This window comes from Primulina eburnea, chromosome 9 (assembly GCF_022965805.1).
Source record: "Primulina eburnea isolate SZY01 chromosome 9, ASM2296580v1, whole genome shotgun sequence".
Taxonomy (NCBI): domain Eukaryota; kingdom Viridiplantae; phylum Streptophyta; class Magnoliopsida; order Lamiales; family Gesneriaceae; genus Primulina; species Primulina eburnea.
The window spans coordinates 31,342,834-31,370,009 of NC_133109.1; the positions used below are offsets into that span (position 1 = coordinate 31,342,834).

Consider the following 27,176-nt stretch of genomic DNA (forward strand, 5'->3'; position numbering starts at 1 on the left):
TTCAATTAATATATTAGCAAGTTTTTTGTTTTTTATTTGATATTTTTTTCTTGTAATAATGTCGTATGTTTTTTATGACACATGAAACAATAAAATAAAATTTGACATTGGTCCTGGCCGTAGATTACCTCTGAGGCCTCCACAACTCCTAGATTAATATTAAATTAACAATGATCATTACCCTTAATGACTTGGATTTTTGTCCAAAAACATATAAAAAAATATTTTGATTGGCACCATTCATTCACCTTTTGCCCCAAGAATTCACAATTGCCAGTAGAGTCGCAAGAAAGATTCCCCAAAATTTCTTCTTTGACTCAATTCTTGTAACTCTGTTTCCCGTCTGAATCCCAGTGCCTGCACTCATTGAGTTGTCCGGAAAGTTTGTATTTTGGATAATTTTTTAGGGTTTTTCAGGGGGTTGAAATTTGAAATGGAAAGATTGGGATCGGAGGGAGCTTTAGCAGGGATGGAGACAAGTATGAAGGAGGATCTTTGCATGGAGATCGATCCTCCGTTCAAGGAAAGTCCCGCTACCGCCGAGGACTGGAGGAGGGCTCTCAACAAAGTGGTCCCAGCAGTCGTCGTACTCCGCACCAACGCCTGCCGTGCTTTTGATACCGAGTCCGCCGGTGCCTCTTATGCGACCGGGTTTGTTGTCGACAAGAGCCGTGGAATCATCCTTACCAATCGCCACGTTGTCAAACCAGGTTTGAAAATTCAAGATTCTTTAGTCTCTGTCTGTTTGTTGCCCTGAAAATGGTTTTAAGTTCAGTTCATGAGATGGTCGATGTTGCCGTTTTTTGTTGCAGGTCCGGTGGTGGCCGAAGCGATGTTTGTGAACCGCGAAGAAGTTCCGGTCTATCCCATTTATCGAGACCCCGTGAGTTGTGATTAATTATTTTAGTTTATGAATAATCTTGTATATTTCTCCAAAATAAAATATAGGTATTGATGAACATTGTAGCTTGGTATGTTGAATTTATGAGTTTCTATTCTAGTTCCTGAATCTTGATGTAAAAGAAACGATTTTTTCTTTCTCTTTTCCTTTTTTGACGGGACTCCAATGTAAATGTTCACTTGTAAGTTCAATTTTACGGGAAAATCATCCCTTCTCCTTGAATTTGAAATTGTTTCAAAGAAAAATGGATCCTGATTGATTGAAAATAGATATTTATGTCAAAACTAGTTACGAGTGTGGTTGGAATTCAGCTGAATTATCTTCTTCTGCAGTGGACATACTTATCAAAATTGGTTCTTGGCCACTTGCCATCATGCATCTATCATATCTGGCAGATGATGATTATTATGCAAACTGCTAATTTGTCACACGTGCATGAAAATCTAAGACGAGAAAGTGGTTTGCTTGATTGACTTAATTTACCTGCTTTTACACTAATTTTGTGGAGCTTGGTCCTGTAAAATTTGGTTAGTGTCTGGAGAGTTGACATCTAATCTTGATATGGCTTCATTTACCCGAACCTGAACCTCAGTTCGTTGATTTTGTACAGAGTTCACTAACTATCTGCTTTGCTATTGCTACCTGTCTTTTCTTGTATTTCCTTTTCAATTCCTGGCTAAAAACTAAAAAAGGCACTTATTATGAAAATCTTACGATACTGATATTTGATAGTGCAAAATTAAAGTATAAAAAAAATGGATTGAAATTTAAAATAGTTGTCATTTGGAAGAATATATGTGGGTGTTCCTTTATTTACTCAACCTATTACCCTTATTTATGTGTTCTATAGGCATATGCTTGCATTACTGAAATGCTTCTTGAAGTTATCTATCCTCTTTTTTAATATTTCAATGTCTTTCGCCAGTAGTCTGATCACATCTGTTTAAAGTCAGATTTATTTTCTAACCTATCTTGTACTATTTAATCTTATGACTTGGATGTCTAGGTTCATGATTTTGGCTTCTTCCGTTATGACCCTTCTGCTATAAAATTCTTGAGCTATGAGGAGATTCCTCTTGCACCTGAGGCAGCTTGTGTGGGTCTTGAAATCAGGGTTGTAGGAAATGATAGTGGAGAAAAGGTACGTAAATCAGTTTGTCACTTGTTAGTAATTTTTTTGTGGTACCAAAATAATTAGTGTGCAATTTGGCAACATTAAGATAGCCAATCATATAAAAGTTCTTTGGCCATTGAATCTTACCTGCCGATGGTTATTGCCTCTGCTCGGTGTGCACTCTAATGATTAAGGGGATTCATTTCCCAAGATGAAATTTTATGTGGGGACCCGGGCTCTAACTCTTTCTTTGGGATTCAATGGATCATTAATATAAAAAGTGGGTCAATTTTTTGCTTTTCAACACTTATTCTAATGTTGTATAAACAAGCATACAGTCTTTATTTATTTTACAATCATAATATACAAACATAAAGTACAACATGTCTTGTTCCATCCATACTCAATAACTAGTAATTAAATACAGTACATGCCAAAAGTACAACTACTAGCTCTTCTGCTAAGCCCGAGATCACCACGCTATGTCCATCTCTCATCCTCTGCGTGACCCAGATCCTGCCCCACCTGTTGTTATGCACACATACAGACATAACAACAGCCGGAAACTCCGGTGAGAACAAATCCCAGTATAAACATGTAGACATGCATATAATCAATTAAACATGAAACATGCTATCATGAATGACATCATATACACATGCAATGCAATGCGAATCAAACCATGTCTGGACTCGACTAGAACTCTACGGATCCCGGTGTGAATAAGACGTCAATGGCTGTCACCTACCCTCCCACTCGGGGTGACTGTACGTCTTATTCCTAGACTTCGGTCTGAGCTGTATCAACGACTACAATAGGATTCAAGGCTGATCCTAAGCTGTGATACACCGAACATCTAGATAGTTGACAATGGCTGTCAACGACTCTCCTATCTTAAATGCAATGAATATCAACCTGTAACAAAGCATGCTCATATTCATATCTGAATATCACAATGATCTTATATGCTTGAATACAATTCTATAATCAAAGCATAATCATGTAACAAGATTTGAATATAAACAATTCATAACATGTTACCATATACACAATCATTCTAGTATGTGGTTTTTAGTTGGGAAACTCAAATAATATCTTATTTGAGTTGTGGCTTCCCAACAAACATGACTTATACCTTTCTTGCACAATCCGTGTCGGAGTCGAAGTCTCGAAGGTGAGTATGTCAATATCAAATCTGAAATGGAAATGTTGATACATAATCTATCAATCCCTAATCTCAATCAACACATATCCCATTCAATACTTGACCTCGGTATAATTTAACGGCATAACGACGTAATTTCTCGATACCGGTCAATCTATCTCTCAACATATATCAACAATTCATAAATCTCAACTCATAATTATCATCCCAAACATGTAATTGTACTCAAAATCTGCATATTTAGCTCTAAACATGCTATAAAAATCGTAACAATTACATACATCCGTTCTTCGATCCGGTTGCGTTTCTACAATGGTTATATTCTTAAGAACATCTAATAGCAATCACATCTTAATTTCTCCAACACATAAAATCTGAATCATGTTGGAATTCAAAGATACTTACATCCTCTTAAAGCCTTTGATGAGAGGAACAAGAATCTCCACTTGTATCAAAGTTTGGATGTGTAAATCTTGTAAAATCAAAGTTCTAAAATGATTGAAGCTTGAGGAATTGCTCTGGAGTTTCCCGGTGGTTTTCAGCTGAAATGAAAAGGAAATAAGCCACACACTATATATATCTTGCATGTCTAAGAACACATGGCTCATCCTTTGGTGTACACGTCTCGCGCATATGCGCGGCATTACTCGCGCATGTGCGCGAGACCTACGGTCTCAACAATTCAACACCTCGCGCATATGCGCCATTCTTTTCGCGCATATGCGCCCAAGCTTCTGGACGGACCGCGCATATGCGTGAATGAACTCGCGCATGTGCGCCACAGCTTCTGGAGGTGTCGCGCATGTGCGCCAATTTCTTCGCGCATATGCGCCGATGCTACTGTAATTCTCATGCATATGCGCGCATTTCTTCGCGCATATAGCTTCGGCCCTTTACATTTATTCTTAACCTTTCACATCTTTTCTCATGTCTTTCCTACTCTCATTTTACTTAGTGTTTCTCATGCAATGACATGCACTCTCACATCTTCGAATATCGCATAAATGAAGATTAATAAATCTTGAGCATTACATTTTATGTGCGCTACTTTTATATGAATGTTACCTAACATTTTTTTCTTCAGAATGTGATAGGTATTGAATTGCAATTGGTGGTTTGCTTGCCACTTTTGTGAAACTATTAACATTATATGTTGTTTGGAGCAGGCAATAAATTTTAAATACGAATATTTTCTGAATCAGGTCTCTATTTTGGCTGGTACCCTTGCTCGTCTGGATAGAGATGCTCCACAATACAAAAAGTATGATCTTTGTGTTATTATGCATCCGATTTTTTCGTGGTTACTCATTCAAGAATAAGTTATCGGATAAAAATGGCGGGAAACCCTAGTAGTTGGGGAATTATGTGGCCCTGTATGTTGAGCAGTTCATTCGGCGACCATAATTATTACTATTCTTTGGACATTGATGACAGGCTTTGTTTTCATCACTGTTTGGGAATAAATCACAGTTACTTGGTGTTGCTAGACTCTCATAGGTTGAGAACATCTTTCCAGATGTGAAGACTTTGATAAGCTATTCTCTGCTAGTCTGAGATCAGTGGCTTGCCAGCATGACCACTAAAACTGTGTCTACCAGAATTGGTTCGCATGCAACGATAGTCTCCCTCCGTATTGACCTTTTTGAATTCTTGATCATTTGTTCTGTGGATGGTATTATTGATGAGATGTAGAGTAGCAGATCACAATGTAGCCTTGTTAAAGAAAACCACTGTTGCACATCAACATTTGGCTTATATGAAGATACCCATGATTTGCAGATGGCCATGTTGGCTTTTGGAAAAAAAGTGATTAACATCCTTCCAAAACAGAGGCACAAGTGATCTACGACTCTGCGTCTTATTGAAAATTGCATTCCCAATTCAGTAAATTTTTGTTTTGTTTTTTGATTTTGGTTTTTTGTGGGGGTGGGGTGGTTGTTACATCTTTTCTTTTCAGTTGATTGATGACAACCACGAATTCTAGAGGGCTTCTCTGGTATTTAATGAGATGGGCAATAGGCTGGAAGGAAATTTTATGCGGCATAAATCCATGATATTGAATTCTTTGCCGAGGGATGTTATGATTATTGCAAAAAATGTTAACATAATGTGTGCTAGATGATCAGTTCTTTTTCTGGCATGACTCTTTGAGTTCTTGTCTTTTTCTAGTTGCTGGATTACCTGCTTTGTGATCTATATTCAAGGAATATCAGCATTTGCCATCACATTTGACTTTGACTTGACCATTTGTGCAGGGATGGCTACAATGACTTCAATACATTTTACATGCAAGTAAGCGTTGTGATTTTTGATGCTTTTTAATTGCAACATGCTTGATACTCATTGGGACCATGAAGTTTTTTTAGCGTTTTGTGATCCTGAATATTTTCCTGTCTCTTTTGACATAATCACGTCTGGAATGATTTGTTATTGTTGCATAGCTTTCTAGAATGCTATACTTGATTGTAAGTATGAATTAACCAGATCTTGATAGAAATTGTAACGAGAACTCGTGAAAGTAAAAGGCGAACCTCATATTCTCTCTATTTTTTTAAAGATAAACTCAAATGCTCTCTATTTTAACTAAGGCAGAGTGTATTACTTTTTAAAATGTATGTTTTGTCTTTCTCCTCTGGTGTTAGCTTACTGGCAAAACCCATTGGAGAATAAATTCTTTATGGTGTATTTAATCAAACCAGAATTATGATTTCTGGCTGCATTATAACCTTTGGTACGGGATTTGAACAGTAATCCATAATTTCTGGTCAATACATGGAAACTGACACAAATAATGGCCATGGCTAATTTCATCTGTGTTTAGATCATGTAATAATTTTGTTATATAATCTAATAACGCAGAGTATCAGATGTTGGATTTGGTTGTTTTCGTAATCACAGCCCCTACAATCATAGATGTTTTATTGATACTGGTCTTACAGGCACAAATACACGTGCTAATTAATATTAAGTCTCTTATCTAAGGCAAGAAAGTATCCGTGGGGTACAACTGAAAGGATCTTGAGGTCCAGAAGATGTGTTATCATATACCATTGTGCATCTGAAATTGTTTGAATCATACGTCACTCGTACTAAAGTTTAGTAGTTGAAGAAGGTATAAAATAAACATTATCAAAAATAATTGAAAGGCAAACTATTTAACACATGCATATGCCATATCATATATCAAGTAATTTATATTGACAATAATGAAAGTTTTGTACATTGTTTGATAAAAGAGGCGTACATTTTTTAAAGTTGTTCGTGGCTGTCTATTCCTTATCAAACGATTCTTTTTGTGTTAATCTCTTCAAGAATTTGCTAATTGGATTCTCATGTCCATGATAACCAAGTTTCTTGCTCCATCCATGCCTCACTCTATTTTCCTTCTTTTAACTGTTGTATCTTAGTATATCTTTGTGTTATCCACCTTTCATGGAATGCAGGCAGCTTCAGGAACGAAAGGAGGTTCAAGTGGCTCCCCTGTAATTGACTGGGAGGGCAGAGCTGTTGCCTTGAATGCTGGGAGCAAAACATCCAGTGCTTCAGCATTTTTCTTACCTTTAGAACGAGTAAGCAAAGTTTTAATTATGTTTTGTTTATTTTTCGTTGATATTGTCTCTTTTTCCCAGCTTCAATCATATGGTTTTTTCACAGAACTTTCAAATTAAACCCTTTTTTGGTGGCCTCTTGATGTTCATCATTTGACTTTAAACACACACTATTGCATATGACTTGCTCTCTGTGATCAGTCGTTTTTTCAAAAGTTGGTTCTGTTGCAGAATAAAATTCAGAACTATAGTTATATTTTCCCTTAATAAGATATCATAACTCATAAGTGAGATTAATATTTTTCTTTTTGGTCTACATGATATGTGTTTCTGAGCCTATATTCTTGATTCTACTTTCAAATTCTAAGGACCATTATATCCTTCTCTTTTTCTTGCCCAGTTTACCTAATGGGTGTCACCTGGGAGTCTAAATATTCACTAAGAGAGTATTTGACTAAACTTATTTAAAACAACTTATGAGCTATCACGTCTTATAAGTTGCTTTAGTAGCTTATAAATTGCGAGGTCTTATTTTAAAAATAAATTAAAAGTGTTTGAACGAACTTATTTTAAACAACTTAAAGATGTTAATGTGTTTGGTATTATAAGAATTTTTTATTGTCAAAATTACCAGAAAATGTATAATAGTATGAGTTAATGTAAGTAGTTATATGTATAAAAACAGTTTTATAATTTTAATATTAAAAAATAAATCTATTTTATTTTTATAATTATAAAATTGATGTTCTTTGGAAAATATATTTAATATTATTTTTAATGTGTTCAAGTAAAATGTTGATTAAAAAAATAGCAGTTACTAATTTACTCAATAATAATCTTGTTTTTGTATCTTAATAAAAAGTTAAACAAAATCTTATTTTAAAATTCGATAAAAAAGAAAGTGATAAAGTGTAGATTTAAGAAGTAAGGATAAATTGATGATTTAAGAAGTAAGAATAAAATGATGATTTAAGAAGATATATAAGTATATTTTGGAGAAGTGAAATATTAAAATAAGATCTTTTCGAAAAAAAGTAGGGTATATTAACTTTTTAAAAAAAAGCTTATGAGTTGTCAAACAACTTATTTTGACAGCTTATAAGTTGTTTGCAATTTTTCACCAAACAAATTATGAGAGCTTATGGCTCTAAAACAACTTATATGCTGTTATGTAGAGTTTATAAGCTCTACCAAACACCTTTTAAATCATATTTGTTCTGTTCACAAGGTTTTAGATTTTTTTATTTATGTTTCTATTTGCAGTTTGTTGCTAGTTAAATTATATTCCTATGCGAACTATCTTGTAGGCCGATGGTATATGGCTGGGCTTGGATTTGGTATCAACTCTTTATGATTTCGTTCTTTTGGTCTGGCATTTTCACATTACCAATAAAAGCATTTTATCACTTGAATTAGCTTCTTGCATACTGTTATGGACATTGTAAAGTTTACCATTTTCTTTGCTAGAAGTTCTAAACGAAGATTTGGTCTCTGCCAAAATAATAATTGTCTGCAGCTATTATACTGTAGCTTCAGGTATCAATTCAGTAAAGGATCTAAATAAGGCAACAAAAGATGTAATCACGATAAAAGAATGGATTGAAGGACTGAATTGGAATTTTAAAATTTGTAAAAAATAAAGGAAAAAGTCGTGGAACAGTTGAAACGAATTTGAATATTAAAATTGTAAAAAATAAAGGAAAAAGTCGTGGAACAGTTGAAATCAATGTGATGGAAATCAAGGAAGAAGGCCATCCCCCCCAGAATTAGTCGGGCAAAAACTCGGATACCTAGATTACCAAACAAAAGGTGCTTCCAAGTTTCCGTTTGTTCTTTACAAGATCAAATCGCCAAATCTCTTGATTGTTTCCAGGAATCAGTCCTCCACTTGGTGCAAGATAAAAATATGATATTACCATTTGGAAAGAAATATCACTTTTATTAACATTTTTCATCGATGCCGAAGATAATTATGGTGTGAAGTTGCACGAGGAGAAAAAAGAAGTGTGTTCAAAGAGTATTTTATTTCCTTATCAAGACTTCAGTATTGTCCGATTTTGTTTGTGATATTGGTAGTTGTTAAGACTGATTACCTATGCCTACTAAAATGAGCAGCATTGATACAATTTCAGGTTGTGAGGGCCTTCGAATTCTTGCAGAAAGGAAAAGACTCCGTCACAAATACATGGGATGCAGTCACCATTCCTCGTGGTACGCTTCAGGTTTGTCAGTTCTTCCTTTTTTTGTTTGTTTTAAACCTTGACGTTATTTTCTGCTTTGTCATTGTCATTTTTTTATTTCAATCAACTTTTATTTTTTGCAACTTAGCAATATTAAACTTGTTTTCTTGCCTTTTAGGGAGCTGCTTTATGCTGAATGCTTTGAACAAACAAATGCTTTATGATGGAGTTTTTGGTCGTTCAAAATTGTTTCGAACATGTATATTCAGTGTTATAAAGGAATTTAATTATTCACGAAATTAAATTTTGTTCAGTCAGAAAAAAATTCATCGATGTGGGTTGACGGCCAGTACAATTGGATGTGGTTAGTTCAGTAAAAGTTTAGCTGCTTAGTTTGTGAGTTCTTGTTATGCACATGGTACCCCCGAATCAACTAACTACTGTTACATATTTTTGGAGACTGTTGCGTTTTGCCTATCCAAATCCTAAGTTTTTGTAAACAAATTCTATATGCTTTGGTTTTCATCAACATGATGTCTTTCTTGAAGCTTTTAAGAAATGGCAGTGACATTATGGTACGGGAAACTTTAATCTTTACAATAATCTTTATTACATTTTCTGACAAGCTTTTCCTTCCAGGCTTTTTGATCGTGTAAGCTAGATATAGCATAATCGTTGTTTACTCGCAAACATTAACTGCATTAAATTCACATTTGCTTTTTTGTTACTCTTCTGTGTTCTGCTGGGGTGAGTATGCTCCCATTATGCTCCATTATTTGATAACAAATCAGTTCCTGTATTTTAAAATTTATTTTTCGTTATATTTTTGCAGTGTCAAAAAACGTTTTTGTCAATATCTTACTCAATAAGGTCTGAATGGAATTTAATTTGATTTAGATCGACATATTGGTGTTGTAGGTTACATTTTTGCACAAAGGTTTTGATGAGACACGGCGTCTTGGCCTACAAAGTGAAACAGAGCAGGTATGTTTGCCTGCATCTTCATATTGTTTGTCTTTTCATTTTGTCCAGCTTAGAATTTATTGAAATAAGTAGTGGCTCATCGTTTTCAATGCATCAGTTAGTACGCCATGCATCTCCTCCTGGGGAAACCGGAATGCTTGTTGTTGATTCTGTTGTGAGTATAATTCTGGGTTTATCGTGTTTCATTTTATATTTTTATTATTTCTCTTAAAGGGACAGAAAATATCCTTCTATTTGCTTTGACTTCCTATAAATCTGGTCTTGATATTGCATTTCTGATAGGTTCCAGATGGCCCAGCTCATAAGCATTTGGAGCCAGGTGACGTGCTTGTTCGTTTGAATGGAGAGGTTAGTTTCACTTCGAGTTACATTATTCAGTTATGCTCTCCATTTCATCATTGGGGAAATCTTTGTTTTGTCTTACAGAGTATTGAGCACTTGAGTCAATTAACCCAACTTCAATGCTTTCGTGGAAAACATTGGGAAATTGGTTCCAGATTTTTGTTTATTTATATTTTTAATTTTTTACCGAGTTAATACTGAAGTTAGAGTAGTAAATTAGTGAGGCAAGGGGATGGGCAAAACGTATATGAGGTCTTGTAAGTGGAGAAAGGGTTAAAGACGTATACTAACAAACCAGTGAAACCCCCCTCCTCCCCCCATTTTCATATCAGTGGTAGTGTCATGGAATTACAACACTTATTACTGGGATGTAGTCAATTCCCAGAGGTGCTGGTTTCGGTGAAATGTGATGGAATTGTTCTCTCCTTTTGGATTTAAAGCAACATAAATTTTACTTCGCCGCAGGTTTGACTCCTTGAAATTTCTAATGACTTTTATAATTGTGATGTTATGTATCTTGTATAATTATTTGATGATGCATGGATATGTTTTTTTAATGAAAAATCATTTTGCATTTGGCTTACTGAGTTTGAAATTCACTGGTTGTAGGTATCTACTCAATTTCTCAAGATGGAGACTTTGCTTGATGATAGCGTCCACCATAAAGTTGAACTTCAGATTGAAAGGGGAGGAAAACCTTTGACAATGAATTTGACAGTAAGATATATTTTCTCTGAATTTTCTTAAGTTTTACTTTATCTGTTATTTGATTCTACATGTAACTCTAATTAATAGATCTAGGTAACCCTCTAAATGTTATTAAATTTAAGCAGTGCATTTGTCCTCGTGTTGTCATTCTTGGTACGATTTTTTTATCATGTATTATATTTGGAAATGCACTTTTCCATGTATTTTCCATGATAGTTTGACATTGTCGGATTGAGTCCTAACTGCTTTAACTTTGATACCATTTCTGGCTTCCTGTACACCTTTTATTCTTCAGTTGGTCAGATGCATCTTTCTATTGGTCGGAGTCGGACATACCTTTCTATAGGTCATCCGACTTATGTAATTATTATCCCGTTTGTAAAGGATCCTTCGCCTGGAGAGAGAAACTGTCACAATTTTTTTACAGACACCATGTTTAAGTTTTCTGGTCGATCATCCTCCATTGCTGCATTTTACATTTCAAATTTATATTTCTCATTTTCTCCAAAATCTCTTTCAGGTGCAGGATTTGCACTTGATCACTCCTGATTACTTTCTTGAAGTTAGTGGTGCTGTGATACACCCTCTTTCTTATCAACAGGTTGGCATTTTCAATGAATCTTTATCATTGCCATTTTTTGGGGACCCTTATGGCTGGTATTAATGTATTATATAAATCTTGAATTCCCTGCTCAAGTTGCCTAGCGTTTCATACTCCATGTTGGTGAGAAACTGTGTCTATCATACTAACAGTTGATATGAACTTGTTGAATATGATATTGATTTATGAATTTCCAATTTCTAACTATTTCTTTTTCCATCATTTGGGAATCAATATGCTGTGACCAATGATTAATATGTTGCCCACTTTAGACCGAACCAAATGTACCTTTACAAAATTTAGTTTGACCCTTCATTTTGAGACGTATTAGTTCTTTTCTACCATGCATTTAATATTTGCTCTTATGATTAATCTCATGTTGATTTGGACACATTTCAGTTTCTATATCTATATTGGAATTGGATCTTAATTTGGAAAGATGGGGGCATTCGGATATTTGATTTGAGGATAAAATGATTTTTGGGATTTCCAAAAAGATCGAATTTAAATAATGATTATTTAGGGTAATGTGAAAAGTAGAAAGATAATATGCTTCCGTTAACTGAAAATAACATAGGTATTATGTTATCGGGAAATAAAAGCGTCCTGGAAAGGGGAAAACACAACATGCATTGCGCCTGAAACTTCCACAAGAGCTCCATTGTTGTAACAAAAAGATAATATTGAGTAGTTTCTTTTGAGTTCTTAGTAAGGAAGGTTGTGCAGATGAGTTTCGTTTTGATTACATATTTACATGTGCTGGAGGAGGGCGAGACACGAGAGAAGAAGTAAAATTTGTTTACAACATCTTTTAACTTGAAAAGTCAGTGACAACTGGGTATTCATTGTGGAACATTGACAATTGAAAGTTCTGGACATAATTACTCTCATTCGACAATATACGGAATGCATTTAATGAGATTCTATTGAATTCAGTGTGTTAATGGTGTACTTCAATAGTTGGTCACCTTCAGAATCTGCCAAGTTGCTGCCTACAATAAATTAATTCTTCTTTATATGCAGGCCAGGAACTTCCGGTTCCAGTGTGGTCTTGTTTATGTTGCTGAGCAGGGGTATGCAAACATTTTCTTTGGTACAATTTTTGGAGTACATGATTATGTTAAAATTAAAATCCTTTTAATTCTGTTTCTTGTAATGCCGATGCTAAATGTGGAGGCCTTCCAATTGACCATCTACTCACCTATTCCAGGTATATGCTATTCAGAGCTGGAGTTCCACGCCATTCTATCATTAAGAAGTTTGCAGGTGAAGACATATCAAGACTTGAAGACTTCATATCCGTGCTGTCTAAGTTATCCAAGGGTGCAAGAGTACCATTAGAGTATATAAGTTACTTGGATCGTCATCGAAGAAAGGTACACTTGATGCATCTCAAATATAGTGTTGGATATGTGCTCAACCTATAATTCTTACATAAGGTATTCATCAAATACATTGGGTTTGTGAAGACACCCTTTCTCTACCTTCACCTGTGTGTGAACAAGAAAAAGACAGTGTAGGATTGCCTCCTGGTGTCGATATTCAAGCCACATTTATTGCTCCGTCAATTGTATGTTTGTTGACGGGCAAACATCCATTTAGAAATTTGTTGCACATCTCATTATATCTTATGATGGTTAAATGCTTTTGAATCTGACTTTATAAATGCCTGAAGAAGATTTATGCATGTGTTAAATAGAGATCCTCACTGCCTTCCAAAATCAAGAGAGCAATGAAGAACTCTTCGAGTGTTTTCTTTTGAGAGTTAGAGATTATTCTATTGGTTATACTTGGGGTCGGGATTGTAATATTTTGAGTGTTTGGTAAACACTTATGAAATTTTCCTTTATTGAAATTTGTTAGTAGCCTTGTGGACGTAGATCTTGTTCTCAATCGGTGCGGCGGAAGGTGTGTTTCAAGAAAAACAAGAAAACTTAACTCAGTTTAGAGAAAATATATCAATACTGAATTTTTGTTTTGAACGCAAATAACAAACTTATATAGAGCTATTCCTAGTCTAATGCTATAATAAGAGTCCTAATGTTATTAAAAATACTAGTCCTAATGCAGTTGAAATACTAAAATCCTAATGTAGTTAAAATACTGAGAGTTCTCATCTAAGTAGAATACTAACAAAAAATCTAATATGAATAAATATTAATCATGTCCTGAATAAATATTAATCATGTCCTGCATCATTTACAAGCTGGAACCACGTAAATGCATAACCTTTTTGGTCGGCTAATTGTACCAACCTCCTTCTGAAGAGTCTAAAAGGCATATGACCACCTAAATAATATTAATAGACCAACACATCCTTCATTAACAATCAAGCACATTTTATTCTTGTGTTACAAAAACTTGTGCACACTTGTTCCCTCTAGCAGGGGTTTTTATATCTTTTAAAGGTCTAAATACTATTTATTCTACATATGATTTTTTTTTTTACATTGGTGGTGGCTCAATTAGTCTTGTTTTGTGTTGATCGCTTTATTCCGTTTCTTCATGTTTTGAGCTTCCACACAGATCTATTTGATATCTTCAAACGAATATCGCTCGTACCAATTATTTCCAAAGGTTTTCCATCAGCCAAATTTTTTTCTCCATAATTAGTAGATAGTAATAGTGAAAAGAAGTTTCAGAGTCCATAACCTAAACATCAATTGGGATTTCCACGTATAATAGTAAAACACCGTGTTCTTTCTCAATTACAGCGTCGACAATGTTCTTATTATCACAATTCTTTATTGATTTGCAGTTCCTCATCAAGTGGCCAGTATAATCACAATTCCAAGCACTCCTTCTTTTCAAGTTCACTCTTCACCTCACCACTCCTTGACTTAGACTTGCCGCAACCTCATTTAGCACTTTTTTCACTACTCCTACCCCTGAATCGAGATTTAGAACATAACTCAATGATATTCTTTTAGTCAAATCCATCCTGCAAACTTATTCATTAAGAATTTGGTCTGTTACATCATTGAATTGTAGGAATTTATGACCGTTGTTTGCTTTGTTCCCAGTATTTGGTAAAGAGGCAATAATTGTAAGGCACAAATCTCATCATCAAAGTTGATTTCAACCAATGTTAACTGATAAACAACCATGTTAAACTCATTGATGTTTGCCGCCACTGAAGCACCTTCGTCCATAGCTGAATTTTTTTTCTTCTGATGTATCTTGTTACTTGTAGACAACTTTTTGTACGTGTCTGACAGTTTGGACATCTCCTATGTGGCTTTTGCCTCGAACACAATATTTGCCACATTATTCGTTAGTGTCAATTGAATTACACTTGACCTCTGTCGATTAGGCTCCCACTCATCAATCTCCACCTTTTCTAGCTTCTTTCCTCTTAGAGGTTGATGCAGTTTTTTGCCATACCGATAATTGTGGAATAATATCTATTATAATATTTATTATTTAGAAGATTTGATTAGATAGGATTTGATTTAGATAGGATTTGATTAGATTTGAGTTATTCTGTTTCCTAAGTTAGTTATTCTGTTTCCTTGCTTGATGGGATCCCATCAACTATAAATTGGTTGTATCTTGTTATTGGGTAATTAATAAGAAAAAGGATCTTTAATCCTACATGGTATCAGAGCCAAACTCGGTACCCTAGCCGTTTCTTTTCTCTGTCTTATTCGTCCGGCCGAAGCCCCTAGCCGTCTCCTTTCATTCTTACGGCGGCCCTCATTCGTTCAGCCATACGCATGACTAAATACGGCAATCACTACGGCATGACATCAAATGCCTCTTCCTCGGAAGCAATTCCTCCGAAGTCAATTCCCCAATCTCCTCCATTCCTGACTTCTCCTCTAATATTGTCACAAACCACAAACTCTGTGGCCAGAATTATCTTCAATGGTCACAATCTGTGTTCATGTATATTTGTGGTAGAGGGAAAGATGGACACCTCACGGGAGAAACTGCGGCTCCGTTAACTACGGATCCCAAACACCGATCTTGGAAGATCGATGATCACCTTGTTATGTCCTGGCTAATAAATTCCATGACCACTGAAGTTGGAGACAGTTTCCTACTTCACAAAACAGCCAAGGACATATGGGAAGCAGCACTCGAAACATACTCAAGCACAGAAAATACCTCTGAACTACTTGAGGTTGAGACGAAGTTGTATGATCTTAAACAAGGGGATATGAACGTTACTCAATACTATAATACTCTCACACGCTACTGGCTGCAACTAGATCTATACGAAGTACATTCTTGGAAATGTGCTGATGATTCTGCATTGTATAAGAAGGTTGTTGAGCAGAAGAGGACAGTTCGATTTCTCCTTGGCCTAAATAGAGACCTAGATGAAGTCAGGGGGAGAGTCATGGGAATCAAGCCATTTCCGAACCTTAGAGAAGCTTTTGCAGAAGTCAGGAGAGAGGAAAGTAGGAAAAGGTTGATGTTAACAGAAAATAAACCCGGAGTGGAAGGCTCGGCTTTATTCACCCACAATTCCTCTCAACCCAATAAGTTTGGCAAGGGACGGCCCTGGTGTGAACATTGCAAGAAACTGGGCCATGTCAAGGCTACTTGCTGGAAATTACATGGCAAACCAGTAGATTGGAAGCCATCCAACACTCGGGTTGAGAAAGAAACCCGTGCAAATAATGCCACCACCACAGAGATTAGTACCGAGGGTAGTCCTTTCACTAGAGAGCAAATGGAGGCATTGCAGAGAATGCTAAATCAAACATCAAGCCCCGGACAACCATCACACGCACCTGCCGAGTCACACACGGTGCTTCTTGCACACCAAGGTATCATGTCCTACGCTCATATTGTCAAAAATAAATCCTTACAGCCATGGATAATCGACTCAGGGGCCTCAGATCACATGACTGGAGACTCCAGCCTCCTAAAAAATTATCAACCGTGCACAAATAATTCTGGAGTTCGAATAGCCGATGGCTCCTTATCACCTGTGGCAGGAATAGGATCAATTCAGTTGACGAAGGACATTCAACTCTCTTTTGTTCTTTATGTTCCAAAATTGAATTGTAATTTGATCTCTATCAGCCGTCTTACGCGGGACCTTAACTGTGTGACTAAGTTCTATACCAATTTTTGTGATTTTCAGGCAGTGGATTCGGGGAAGGTGATTGGCAGTGCTGAGATGCATGATGGCCTGTATTTGCTCAAAGAAAATAATCTCCTCAGTAGACAAGTTCACTCACTAAGCCATGGTCCTACATCAAATAGACAAGTTCACTCACTAAGCCATGGTCCTACATCAAATTCAGTCAAGTGTTTTCCAAACTCTGTGTCTTTTTCAAATTTAGCGTCTATTGAAAGTCAAGTTATGTTATGGCATCTTCGCCTTGGTCATCCTAACTTCGATTATATAGGAAAATTGTTTCCCCATCTATTCATTAATAAAAGTTCAAGCGTTTACCAATGTGAATTTTGTCAACTTGCTAAACATACAAGAGGTATCTATCCGAGCTTACAACACAAACCCTCGTCCCCATTCTCTACAATTCATAGTGATATCTGGGGACCCGCACGCATCAAAAATATTAATGGGGCTAGGTGGTTTGTCACATTCATAGATGATCACACAAGAATTACTTGGACCTTTCTTATGAAAGAAAAATCAGAAACATCCATAATCTTCCAAACCTTTCACTCCATGATATCCACCCAATTCCAGAGCAAGATCAAAGTTCTTAAGACTGACAATGCTAAGGATTACTTTAACTCTGTCCTTGGATCTTACTTTTCCAAACACGGTATCATTCACATAAGTTCTTGTGTAGATACCCCACAACAAAATGGAGTGGCAGAAAGGAAAAATAGACACTTACTAGAAGTTGCCCGTGCTATCATGTTCACCAACAATGTCCCTAAGTATTTATGGGGAGAGGCCATCCTTACTGCAACCTACCTCATCAATAGGATGCCAAGTCGAGTCTTAAAATTTCAAACCCCTCGTAAGATACTCCTCAATGCTTATCCTCACATTCAATCCTTTTCTTCAGATCTACCACTCAAAGTCTTTGGATGTTTTTCCTTTGTTCACATTCACCAACATCATCGCACTAAATTCGACCCAAGATCTCTAAAGTGTGTATTTATTGGATACTCCTCCAACCAAAAAGGTTACAAGTGTTACTCCCCAATCACTCGAAGAATATACAACACCATGAATGTAACATTCTTTGAACATTAGCCCTACTTCTCCAAATCCAACTTCCAAGGGGAAACCCAAACTACGGATCCTTTCCTAGACACTAATGATCCACCAGCCCAACAAATGCCCGATCCTGTGTATCTGCCTGAGCCTGGAATTGTTCCAACCGTGACTACCCCAACTACTGAAACTGGTCCACTTGATTTAACACAACCACAAGTCGAAACTCACAACTCCGAATTACGTGTCTATAGAAGGAGAAAACCCATCGAGCATATACAGGACATCATTCCACCTCAAAATTCTCAGTCACCGGCACCGGATTCTCCTGCCCATGCTGATTATATGATTGATGATTTAGATCAGCCAATCGCCCATCGGAAAGGTGTTAGAGGGTGCACTGATCATCCTATTGAGAAGCGTGTTGCATATGGGAAGCTGCTACCTACATACGGATCATTTATTTCAACTCTTGATAGCATACAAATGCCTAATTCTGTACAGGAAGCTCTAAAGATTCCAGCATGGAAGAAGGCAGTTGAGGAGGAGTTTAAGGCTTTGGAAATGAACAATACATGGACTCTTGTAGAACTGCCACATGGCAAGAACCCCGTTGGTTGTAAGTGGGTATTCACTGTAAAATACAAAGCTGATGGCAGTGTTGAAAGATTCAAGGCTAGACTTGTGGCCAAAGGTTTCACGCAGTCATATGGGATTGACTACCAGGAGACATTTGCTCCAGTTGCCAAACTCAATACAGTTCGAGTCTTACTCTCTCTCGCAGTGAATCTGGATTGGCCTCTTCACCAACTTGATGTAAAAAATGCCTTCCTGAATGGGGATTTAGAAGAAGAAGTTTATATGACCATCCCTCCAGGAATGGAAACCAAGCAAAACAGCAGGTTAGTATGTAAACTTAAAAAGTCCTTGTATGGCCTGAAGCAGTCACCACGAGCTTGGTTTGATAGGTTTGCTAGGGTTGTGATCGCTAATGAATATCACCAGTGTCAGGCAGATCACACATTGTTCGTAAAAGGCAAACCAGGAGGGAAAATTGCAATTCTCATAGTATATGTTGATGATATCATACTGACTGGAGATGACTCAGAGGAAATTATCAGTCTCAAAAATATGTTGGCGGCGGAATTTGATATCAAGGACCTCGGGAACATGAAATATTTTCTAGGAATGGAAGTGGCTCGGTCCAAAGAAGGAATTATCATATCCCAAAGAAAATATATACTAGACTTGTTAAGCGAAACAGGTTTACTTGGATGCAAACCCGTTGACACACCTATGGATCCTAATAAGAAGATGATCAGAAATGCGGACAGCAGCCCTGTGGATAAAGGAAGGTATCAGAGACTAGTTGGTAAGCTCATCTATCTATCTCATACTAGACCTGACATTGCGTACTCGGTCAGTGTAGTCAGTCAACACATGAACGATCCAACTGAGGATCATATGGAAGCAGTGATTCGAATTTTGAAATACCTGAAGATGACTCCAGGACACGGTCTTCTATTTAGAAAGTTTAAAAATCGGGGTGTGGAAATCTACACTGATGCTAGTTGGGCAGGAGAACTAACAGATAGAAGATAAATCACTGGTTATTGTTCATATGTTTGGGGTAACCTAGTGACATGGAGAAGCAAAAAGCAAGCTATTATTTCTCGCAGTAGTGCTGAATCAGAGTACCGTGCCTTGGCATTAGGAATCTGTGAAGGAATGTGGCTTCAGAGGCTGTTAAAAGAGCTCACGGTTCAGACACAAGACAAAGTAAAGATGCTTTGTGATAGTCAAGCTGCCATCAGTATAGCCAAGAATCCTGTCCATCATGACAGAACTAAACATATTGAGATTGACAGACATTTCATATCAGAGAAGGTGAACCATGGAATTGTTCAACTCAGTTATGTCCCAACTCAAGAGCAGCTTGCAGATATTCTCACCAAAGCACTTCCAAGAGCTGCTTTCAATGAATTAAACTCCAAGCTTGGTTTGCATAACATATACAACCCAGCTTGAGGGGGAGTGTAGAATAATATCTATTATAATATTTATTATTTAGAAGATTTGATTAGATAGGATTTGATTTAGATAGGATTTGATTAGATTTGAGTTATTCTGTTTCCTAAGTTAGTTATTCTGTTTCCTTGCTTGATGGGATCCCATCAACTATAAATTGGTTGTATCTTGTTATTGGGTAATTAATAAGAAAAAGGATCTTTAATCCTACAATAATATTTAATTTGTGATATAACAATAAATTTGTATGGCCGATTTTATTGTTTCCATCTCCCAATCTATCTTCTCAAGGCATCACTTCGCACCTCAAGCTTGACTTCAATTTTCAAGATTGGAAGAATCACAACGGTCTCATTTCAAACGGAAAATTTTGAAAAATTGCCTTTTTTCTACATGTATTTAAATATTTGACATTTGTTTGTTAAAATAGCATGATGCAAAGAGTTGCATTGCATCGTGTGTTTTTAGCCTACTTAGGTCATTATTTTAAATAAATGTGGCCGGAAGGCTAGAAATTTAAATGACCCATTTAAAACTCAGAATATTTAAAGCTTCCTTAGAACTCCACAAAGATTTTGGACACCTTAAAATCCTGGCTCTTACCCCTTAGTATGGGATAAGTGAAGCGATTGAGTATAATGCCTAAAATCTAACTCGAAGAACGGCGAATAAAGTAATCGACAAAGAACACGACAGATTTATGTGGTTCTCCAAATGTAGGATTCGTCCACAAAGCTAGCAAACACTTACTACGAGGAATTTTTACAAGTGTTTGCACAACTGTCAATCACTAACAATTCAGACCTTGAGTACAACCAAGATAAATATTTCCACCTCTCAAAAGAGAACTCTTAAAGTATTATTCTGCGTTCTCTTGATTTGGGATGGTAACATGAGGCAATTGGGAATTCTATTTGTAGAGAACTCTCCATTGTGTGAAAACTGAATGAAAATACAAACACATTTTTCCTAGCCTTTTCAAGTTCACATTGAATGGTTAGTGAATCATGAACAACCATAAAATGCTTGATTTCTATTTCCATCATGATAGAATTTTGAAAGTTGCTCTGTGTTATCTTCTTGCTCTATCGAGCTAAGTTAATATTTGGCTTAAAGATAATCATCATATGCATTCTAATATTTTTTTTTGTATCGTTGTGGTACTAGTTGCTTCAGTTTTCTAGCGATTTGTATTCTTAAACTAGCTCTAGATATATTACTTGAGATTATGTGATTTTTAAACTTATCTACTTTTTCTCCTTGCTCATCACTGCTTGCATTTTATCTCATGGTAGAACAAGTTATAATATAATCTTTAATATTATAATGGTTTTTGTGTGTCTGTTTGAGCTATGTATGATACGAGCACTAATACAATAATTAATAACAGATAATTGAAACTAACTTTAAATAGTATAATCTGGAATCAAGAACTTTTGCAATTACCATAAAACCAAATGGCAAGGAAGAACAATCACAATTTTCTCCTCTTGCCCCAACTTTCTCGATCCATATTTTCATTCAAGTTCACCTGCTCTTTGCTAACAATGTATTTGATTTTTTATCTCATCGAAAGTGTGGACATTCTGTTTACTGTTTTCTTTGGATGCAGTCTGTCCTGGTCACAGTTGATCGCCACGAGTGGTATGCTCCTCCTCAGATATACACTCGCAATGACAGTTCTGGTCTGTGGGCAGTGAAGCTAGTTTTGCCACTGGAATCCCCGCTTCTATCATCAAGGATGAGTCCTATAGATCACAATCTAGCAAGCAATATAGTTTCACCTTGTAGTACTGAGGTTATCATGGAACAAGGGCATAATTGTGTTGGCCAAGAACTAATGGACGGTGTGACGAATATGGAAACAAGTTGTGAACACGTCGCCGAGGGATCACATCCTCTAGATGAATCTGATACTGGAACCAAAAAAAGGCGAGTGGATGAGGATTTATCTGTTGATGGTGTTTTATTACCGGACTGCTCTTTGCATGAACCTAGGGAAGAGGGTTTGGGGGATTCTGTTTCTGAATCTGAGACAGTTTTAAGAGATTATCAAGGTGCAGCAGGGGCAGCAGCTAATGCTTCGATAGCGGAGCGTGTGATTGAGCCTACACTTGTGATGTTTGAGGTATATGATTATATTGTTTTTTTTATAAATTTACATGTTTGCTTCATCTTTATTAAGTTTTAGTTTCTCTTTCTTATGTCTTTGGAATGCGGTTTATTTGAACTAAAAACAGGGTATCTGCAATATGAGGAAGAGTTTAGCGATGGAGTAGTTTTTTGGAAAAAAACAAATGGGGAAATAGGCAGAATAAGAGAGAAGCAACGCTCAAAGAACAAAAGCCGTGCAATGTGTTAGGGCATAGGGAGCAGTACCGATCTCCTAAATCTAAAGAAAAAACTGAACCTGCTTTGAAATTGCTGTCAGATAGAGGATTTGTCTATGAAAACCAGAAGCTTTTGTTGATTAAGAAGTTTTTCTGTGAGTTTTAGATGAGTAAGACGGCTGCTCATGACAAAGTCTTTGAATTATCTTGTGGAAAGTGGGAGAGAGCATGGCATTCATCCATTACACATGAAATATGTGTGGGGGTGGGGGGGTTTAGGAGCATAGTAACAAACTGCACGCTGTGGAGGTTGGTTGGTGGGCTCAATTCTTCATGATCTGCTGGTCAATTTATACTTGCGTAACTGCTTTGGTTACCACAGGAAGTATTCTAGTCATTACCCTGGTTGGATAAACGGAGGCTGGCTTTGAAAACTTGAAAGAATCTGAATTTCTGTTAATTATTTGGTTCTATCAGAGGCATGCATGTTCTCTTCAATGATCTCCTCTATAGTAGTATCCTAATTAAAGTATTTCTAAAATGTAGGTACATGTGCCATCATCTTGTATGATTGATGGAGTGCACTCACAGCATTTCTTTGGAACTGGTGTAATAATATACCACTCTCAAACCATGGGATTGGTCGCAGTTGATAAAAATACTGTTGCAGTATCTGTGTCTGATGTGATGCTTTCTTTTGCTGCTTATCCAATCGAAATTCCTGGCGAGGTAATTTTGTATCTGTTGAAGCTATGTTTATTGTTACTGTTCTTACTGACTCATGTGAATTAAATAGGTTGTTTTCCTCCATCCTGTCCACAATTTGGCTCTAGTTGCATATGACCCTTCTGCACTTGGTGTTGGTGCTTCCTTTGTTCGAGCGGCTGAACTACTTCCAGGTAATTTTTTAATCTGCTTGAATTATTTTGCTGCGTGATTGTCTTCCGCTTGAGACTGTATTTTCTATCCATTTCTTAAAAGATTGAGTGGAAGGCGTGATTTGCACAATATGAGGGGCGTAACATCAGTTATATGGCAATTTTTAGACTTTGCTTTCATTTTATTAATATGTATTCAATGATCTAGCCTGTGGTGACATAGTACTCGGTTCACTCTTACACCTTCAACAGTATTAAGTTTTGATTTGAATAATTAAATGAAGACGGGCTGAATCAACATACCGATGATGTGAGTGATGTTGGATATAGTTGATAGACATCTAGAATGATGTCAGCATTTGGGATTTGAATGGATTTGGTGCTGTTGGGATTTTGTATTTCTGGCTCAATTTTCCCTAGTAATGTGACACTCAGAATTCTACTTGACCTTTTCGCTTAATTGTTTGACATGGTGAAAAGAAAATCCTGTAACTTTTGTTAATGCGGAACTTTAAGCAGCCCTTAGTTGGTTAATACTCTAGGAACTGACATCAAATGCAAGCGTGGAGAATTCTACTTTCATGTGTCACAAGCTAAGTGACCACTCTTTAAGCAATATATTCTTCAAAGTAGTTTAAAATACTTTCCATTATTTCCTGTTTTAGGTTGATTTCCGTTAAAGTGAAGCACACCCCCTCTCTAACACAAAATTTGATTGAATCTTATTCCTCAGAACCTGCACTACGCCGTGGAGATCCCGTATGTCTCGTGGGCTTGAGTAGGAGTCTACAAGCAACTTCCAGGAAATCATTTGTCACCAATCCTTGTGCTGCTTTGAATATTGGTTCTGCCGATTGTCCACGATTTAGAGCCACCAACATGGAAGTTATAGAGATTGATACTGGTAAATTGGAATTCAAATTTCTACTTATCTAAATTGGTTCTATTTACTCTTTCTGTGGCTTGGCTTTTTGCCTTTTCATTGCTTCTGGCAATCAGAAGAAACATCCAGTTCTTATAATTATTTGTCATTCCATGTTGTAGATTTTGGTGGCGCATTTTCTGGTGTTCTCACGGATGAGCTTGGAAGGGTTCATGCTATTTGGGGAAGCTTCTCAACTCAGGTATTTTCTTCTCTCCCTCTCTAGTTCATCTGAGCTGTCTTGCAGAAGCGAGATCTAATGCTTACTCTGTATGCTACAATTTCCAGCTTAAATATAGTTCTAGTTCATCTGAAGACCATCAATTTGTTCGAGGTATTCCAATTTATACAATAAGCTCAATCCTTGACAAAATCATATCTGGTGGTGAAGGACCTTCGCTTCTCATTAATGGAATCAAAAGGCCTATGCCACTTGTAAGGATGCTAGAGGTTGAAGTTTATCCCACTTTGCTCTCCAAAGCTCGTAGTTTTGGCCTGAGTGACTCTTGGATCCAGGTAATCTACTGTTTATGAATTCTATTCGTTCTCGAGTGTTTGCTGTCTACAGATGAAGGTGGTAATTATTTTATCAAGCAGGAGAATTCAACTATAAATGATGTAATCTTTATAATAGCTTTGTCTATTTGTGTTTGTGGATATAAGATGCTTCTAAAACTGTTTATTTATGTAATGATGGTTTCTTAGGTTAATATTTCTTTGTTTTTCCCTTGACAATTTCAATGGGTGGAGTCACAGTTGGGATGAGCAGTTGCATTTTAAGAAAGATGATAAGTGACATCTCAACTGTCATTTTTTACCCCTGACAGTTATCGCTTCTTGGCTTTGGGGTTATGTTGGTAGATTTCATGTGTATGTATGTTCCCTAGGTGCTCATTTGGATGTAAGCTTATATATTAGAAGAAGCCTGCATGGATGCAAAGTTCGAATCCAAAGTTCGAAGACATGATTGGCTCTTAGAATTTTGTCACATCAGTTCTATGGATGCAGGCATATCTTGACACCTGAATAGTAAATATGATAGGTCTAGATAATGATTACCACAGGGCTTTGTCATGTTGGTAGGCTTCATGTGTGTTGTACTGGGTATTCATCTGTATATGAGGCTCCTCTTGCTCAGTGATACTAGATGTGAGTCATTGTCAGACTTAAAATTGAACCTATGTAAATAGTATATTCTCCGCTTATTAGATAGTTGAGGGGCATTGGATGGTATTGGAACTCTATCAATCTTTGGTTATGAATCGCAGGCACTTGTGAAAAAAGATCCTATCAGGCGCCAAGTATTGAGGGTCAAAGGCTGCTTCTCGGGTTCTAAAGCGGAAAATTTACTAGAACAAGGTGACATGGTTTTGGCAATCAATAAAGTACCAGTCACTTGCTTCGGTGACATTGAGGATGCTTGTCAAGGACTAGACCAATGTAAAGACAGTGATGGGAAGCTCAATATGACAATTTTTCGCCAGGTTCGTATCTGGCACATTTATCATGTGGTATATTTGTATTTATTCATTTACCTTGTCAGATTCTTGACAAGAAACTATGTACATTATGGGTCTTGTGGCCGAGGATGTGTTAAACTCTTACTGAGGTAGACACTCTTGATTCAGCCGGAATAGAGACACTTTTAACTATTGTCAACTGATCGATATGATTCTTCAGGGTCGTGAAATGGATCTGTCGGTGGGAACAGATGTGAGAGATGGGAATGGAACCACACGCGTGATAAATTGGTGCGGGTGTATAGTGCAGGAGCCTCATTCAGCTGTGCGAGCTCTTGGGTTTCTGCCTGAAGAAGGGCATGGTGTATACGTGGCAAGGTAAGTCCTTTGAACACATTCATCAAAAATTAACTGGTGTACTTATCTGGAGAAAACTACTAGAGAGCAAGATTTTTGCAGGTTCTATCTAAATAATTAACACACTTTTTTAAACTTGATCAGAATGGAAACCACGCCCGTGTTAGGAAAATCAAGTTTTTGGCTTGAAATATATTCTGTCCTCTTGATTACCAATTGATAGTCAGATTACTTTCTGCATATTTATTTCAGGTGGTGTCATGGAAGTCCAGTACATCGATATGGTTTATATGCTCTTCAATGGATTGTAGAAGTAAATGGAAAACCAACACCAGACTTGGATGCTTTTGTTGCTGTAACAAAGGTACCCCCATCTTTTTATGAAATCGTGAGAAATCAAAGGAACCTGACCAATACCAGATATGGTAGCACTTAGCAGTTTCTGTTCAAGAAAATGACTAATCCTGAAAATTTTTATGCCCGTAAGACCAATTTCACATCAATAAAACTTGTCAGAACCAAAGTGTAAGTTTTCCTATACTGGCGTTGCTACTTGATAATATGAATCAGTGAACTTTTTGTAAATTGGAACCTTGTAGGAAATAGAACATGGGGAGTTTGTTCGAGTGAAAACCGTACACTTGAATGGGAAGCCACGAGTACTAACTCTGAAGCAGGATTTGCACTACTGGCCTACATGGGAGCTGAGGTTTGATCCAGAAATGGCTGTCTGGAGTCGAAGGACGATCAAAGCGCTTGATTGTGACTCCCAGTGAATGTATTCTTGGCAAGAATCCCAAGTTTTCTCGAGTAATGATACGAAAAAATGGAATTTTCTTGATCAGGTCAATGTATAATTTGATTGATTTAAAGTGTCATACGAGATTGGTATTGCTACCAATATTTTTCAGATTATTTATATTTACTAGTTGTGTGGTGGATGATGATGAGAGAATTTATATAGGTTCAACTTTTAATGTGCAGAGAAATATTTAATAAAAACATGAGGTTATTTATCTTTATTTATAATTATTCATATATTAATCACATTTTTTTTTATTTTTTTTTTCAATTAATGTGTTTAGAATAATGACGAGGACTTTTTTCTTATATCCAATTGTTTGTTAATCATCAAGCTATATCAATTTTGGTATTGAAGTTCTGGTCATATTTCGAGAGAAAGACACTTCAAAATTTATTTTCTGATCTAATTAGGAAATTCAAAATAATCCACGAAATTCAATCTGCATTTTAAATTCATTATTGAGTATTAAGTTCAAGATCTCAAGTACTGACTGAAGCCTAAAAAATTGAAGCCGAAAAGACCTTAAAATTTTAGTTAAGTTTGTAATCCTGGAACTAAAACGAACATCGAGCAATACAACTTTGCAAAAGAAACTTTTAGAAAACAGAGATTAGTCTGTTATGCATCGATTCTTACCACCTTGAAAATATTATTCTCATGACGTACGTCAAATAGCAAAAAAAAATTAACCATAGTTCACAA

The 27,176-nt window shown here is 36.5% G+C and overlaps 1 protein-coding gene across 1 annotated transcript; it reads left to right on the forward strand.

The window, feature by feature from the left end:
- Positions 1 to 227: 227 nt before the first annotated feature.
- Positions 228 to 26,691, forward strand: LOC140841659 (protease Do-like 7). Its single transcript, XM_073209233.1, has 24 exons — positions 228 to 710; positions 813 to 883; positions 1,908 to 2,042; positions 4,383 to 4,441; positions 5,436 to 5,472; positions 6,624 to 6,749; positions 8,861 to 8,950; positions 9,827 to 9,892; positions 9,990 to 10,046; positions 10,175 to 10,240; positions 10,844 to 10,951; positions 11,463 to 11,543; positions 12,567 to 12,616; positions 12,754 to 12,919; positions 21,335 to 21,850; positions 22,599 to 22,781; positions 22,849 to 22,951; positions 23,664 to 23,834; positions 23,975 to 24,054; positions 24,141 to 24,368; positions 25,121 to 25,336; positions 25,533 to 25,690; positions 25,922 to 26,033; positions 26,269 to 26,691. The coding sequence occupies exons 1-24, from the start codon at positions 434 to 436 to the stop codon at positions 26,443 to 26,445; spliced, it is 3,333 nt and encodes a 1,110-aa protein (XP_073065334.1). The 5' UTR covers positions 228 to 433; the 3' UTR covers positions 26,446 to 26,691.
- The last annotated feature ends 485 nt before the right edge of the window (positions 26,692 to 27,176 follow it).

Bases quoted from the DNA above. Each gene is read 5' to 3' on its own strand.
- LOC140841659 (XM_073209233.1), top strand. From the start codon at position 434: ATGGAAAGATTGGGATCGGAGGGAGCTTTAGCAGGGATGGAGACAAGT. The intron at 8,951-9,826 runs GTTTGTCAGTTC...TTGGTGTTGTAG, and splicing joins TTCCTCGTGGTACGCTTCAG to GTTACATTTTTGCACAAAGG. The intron at 24,055-24,140 runs GTATTTTCTTCT...TACAATTTCCAG, and splicing joins GGGGAAGCTTCTCAACTCAG to CTTAAATATAGTTCTAGTTC.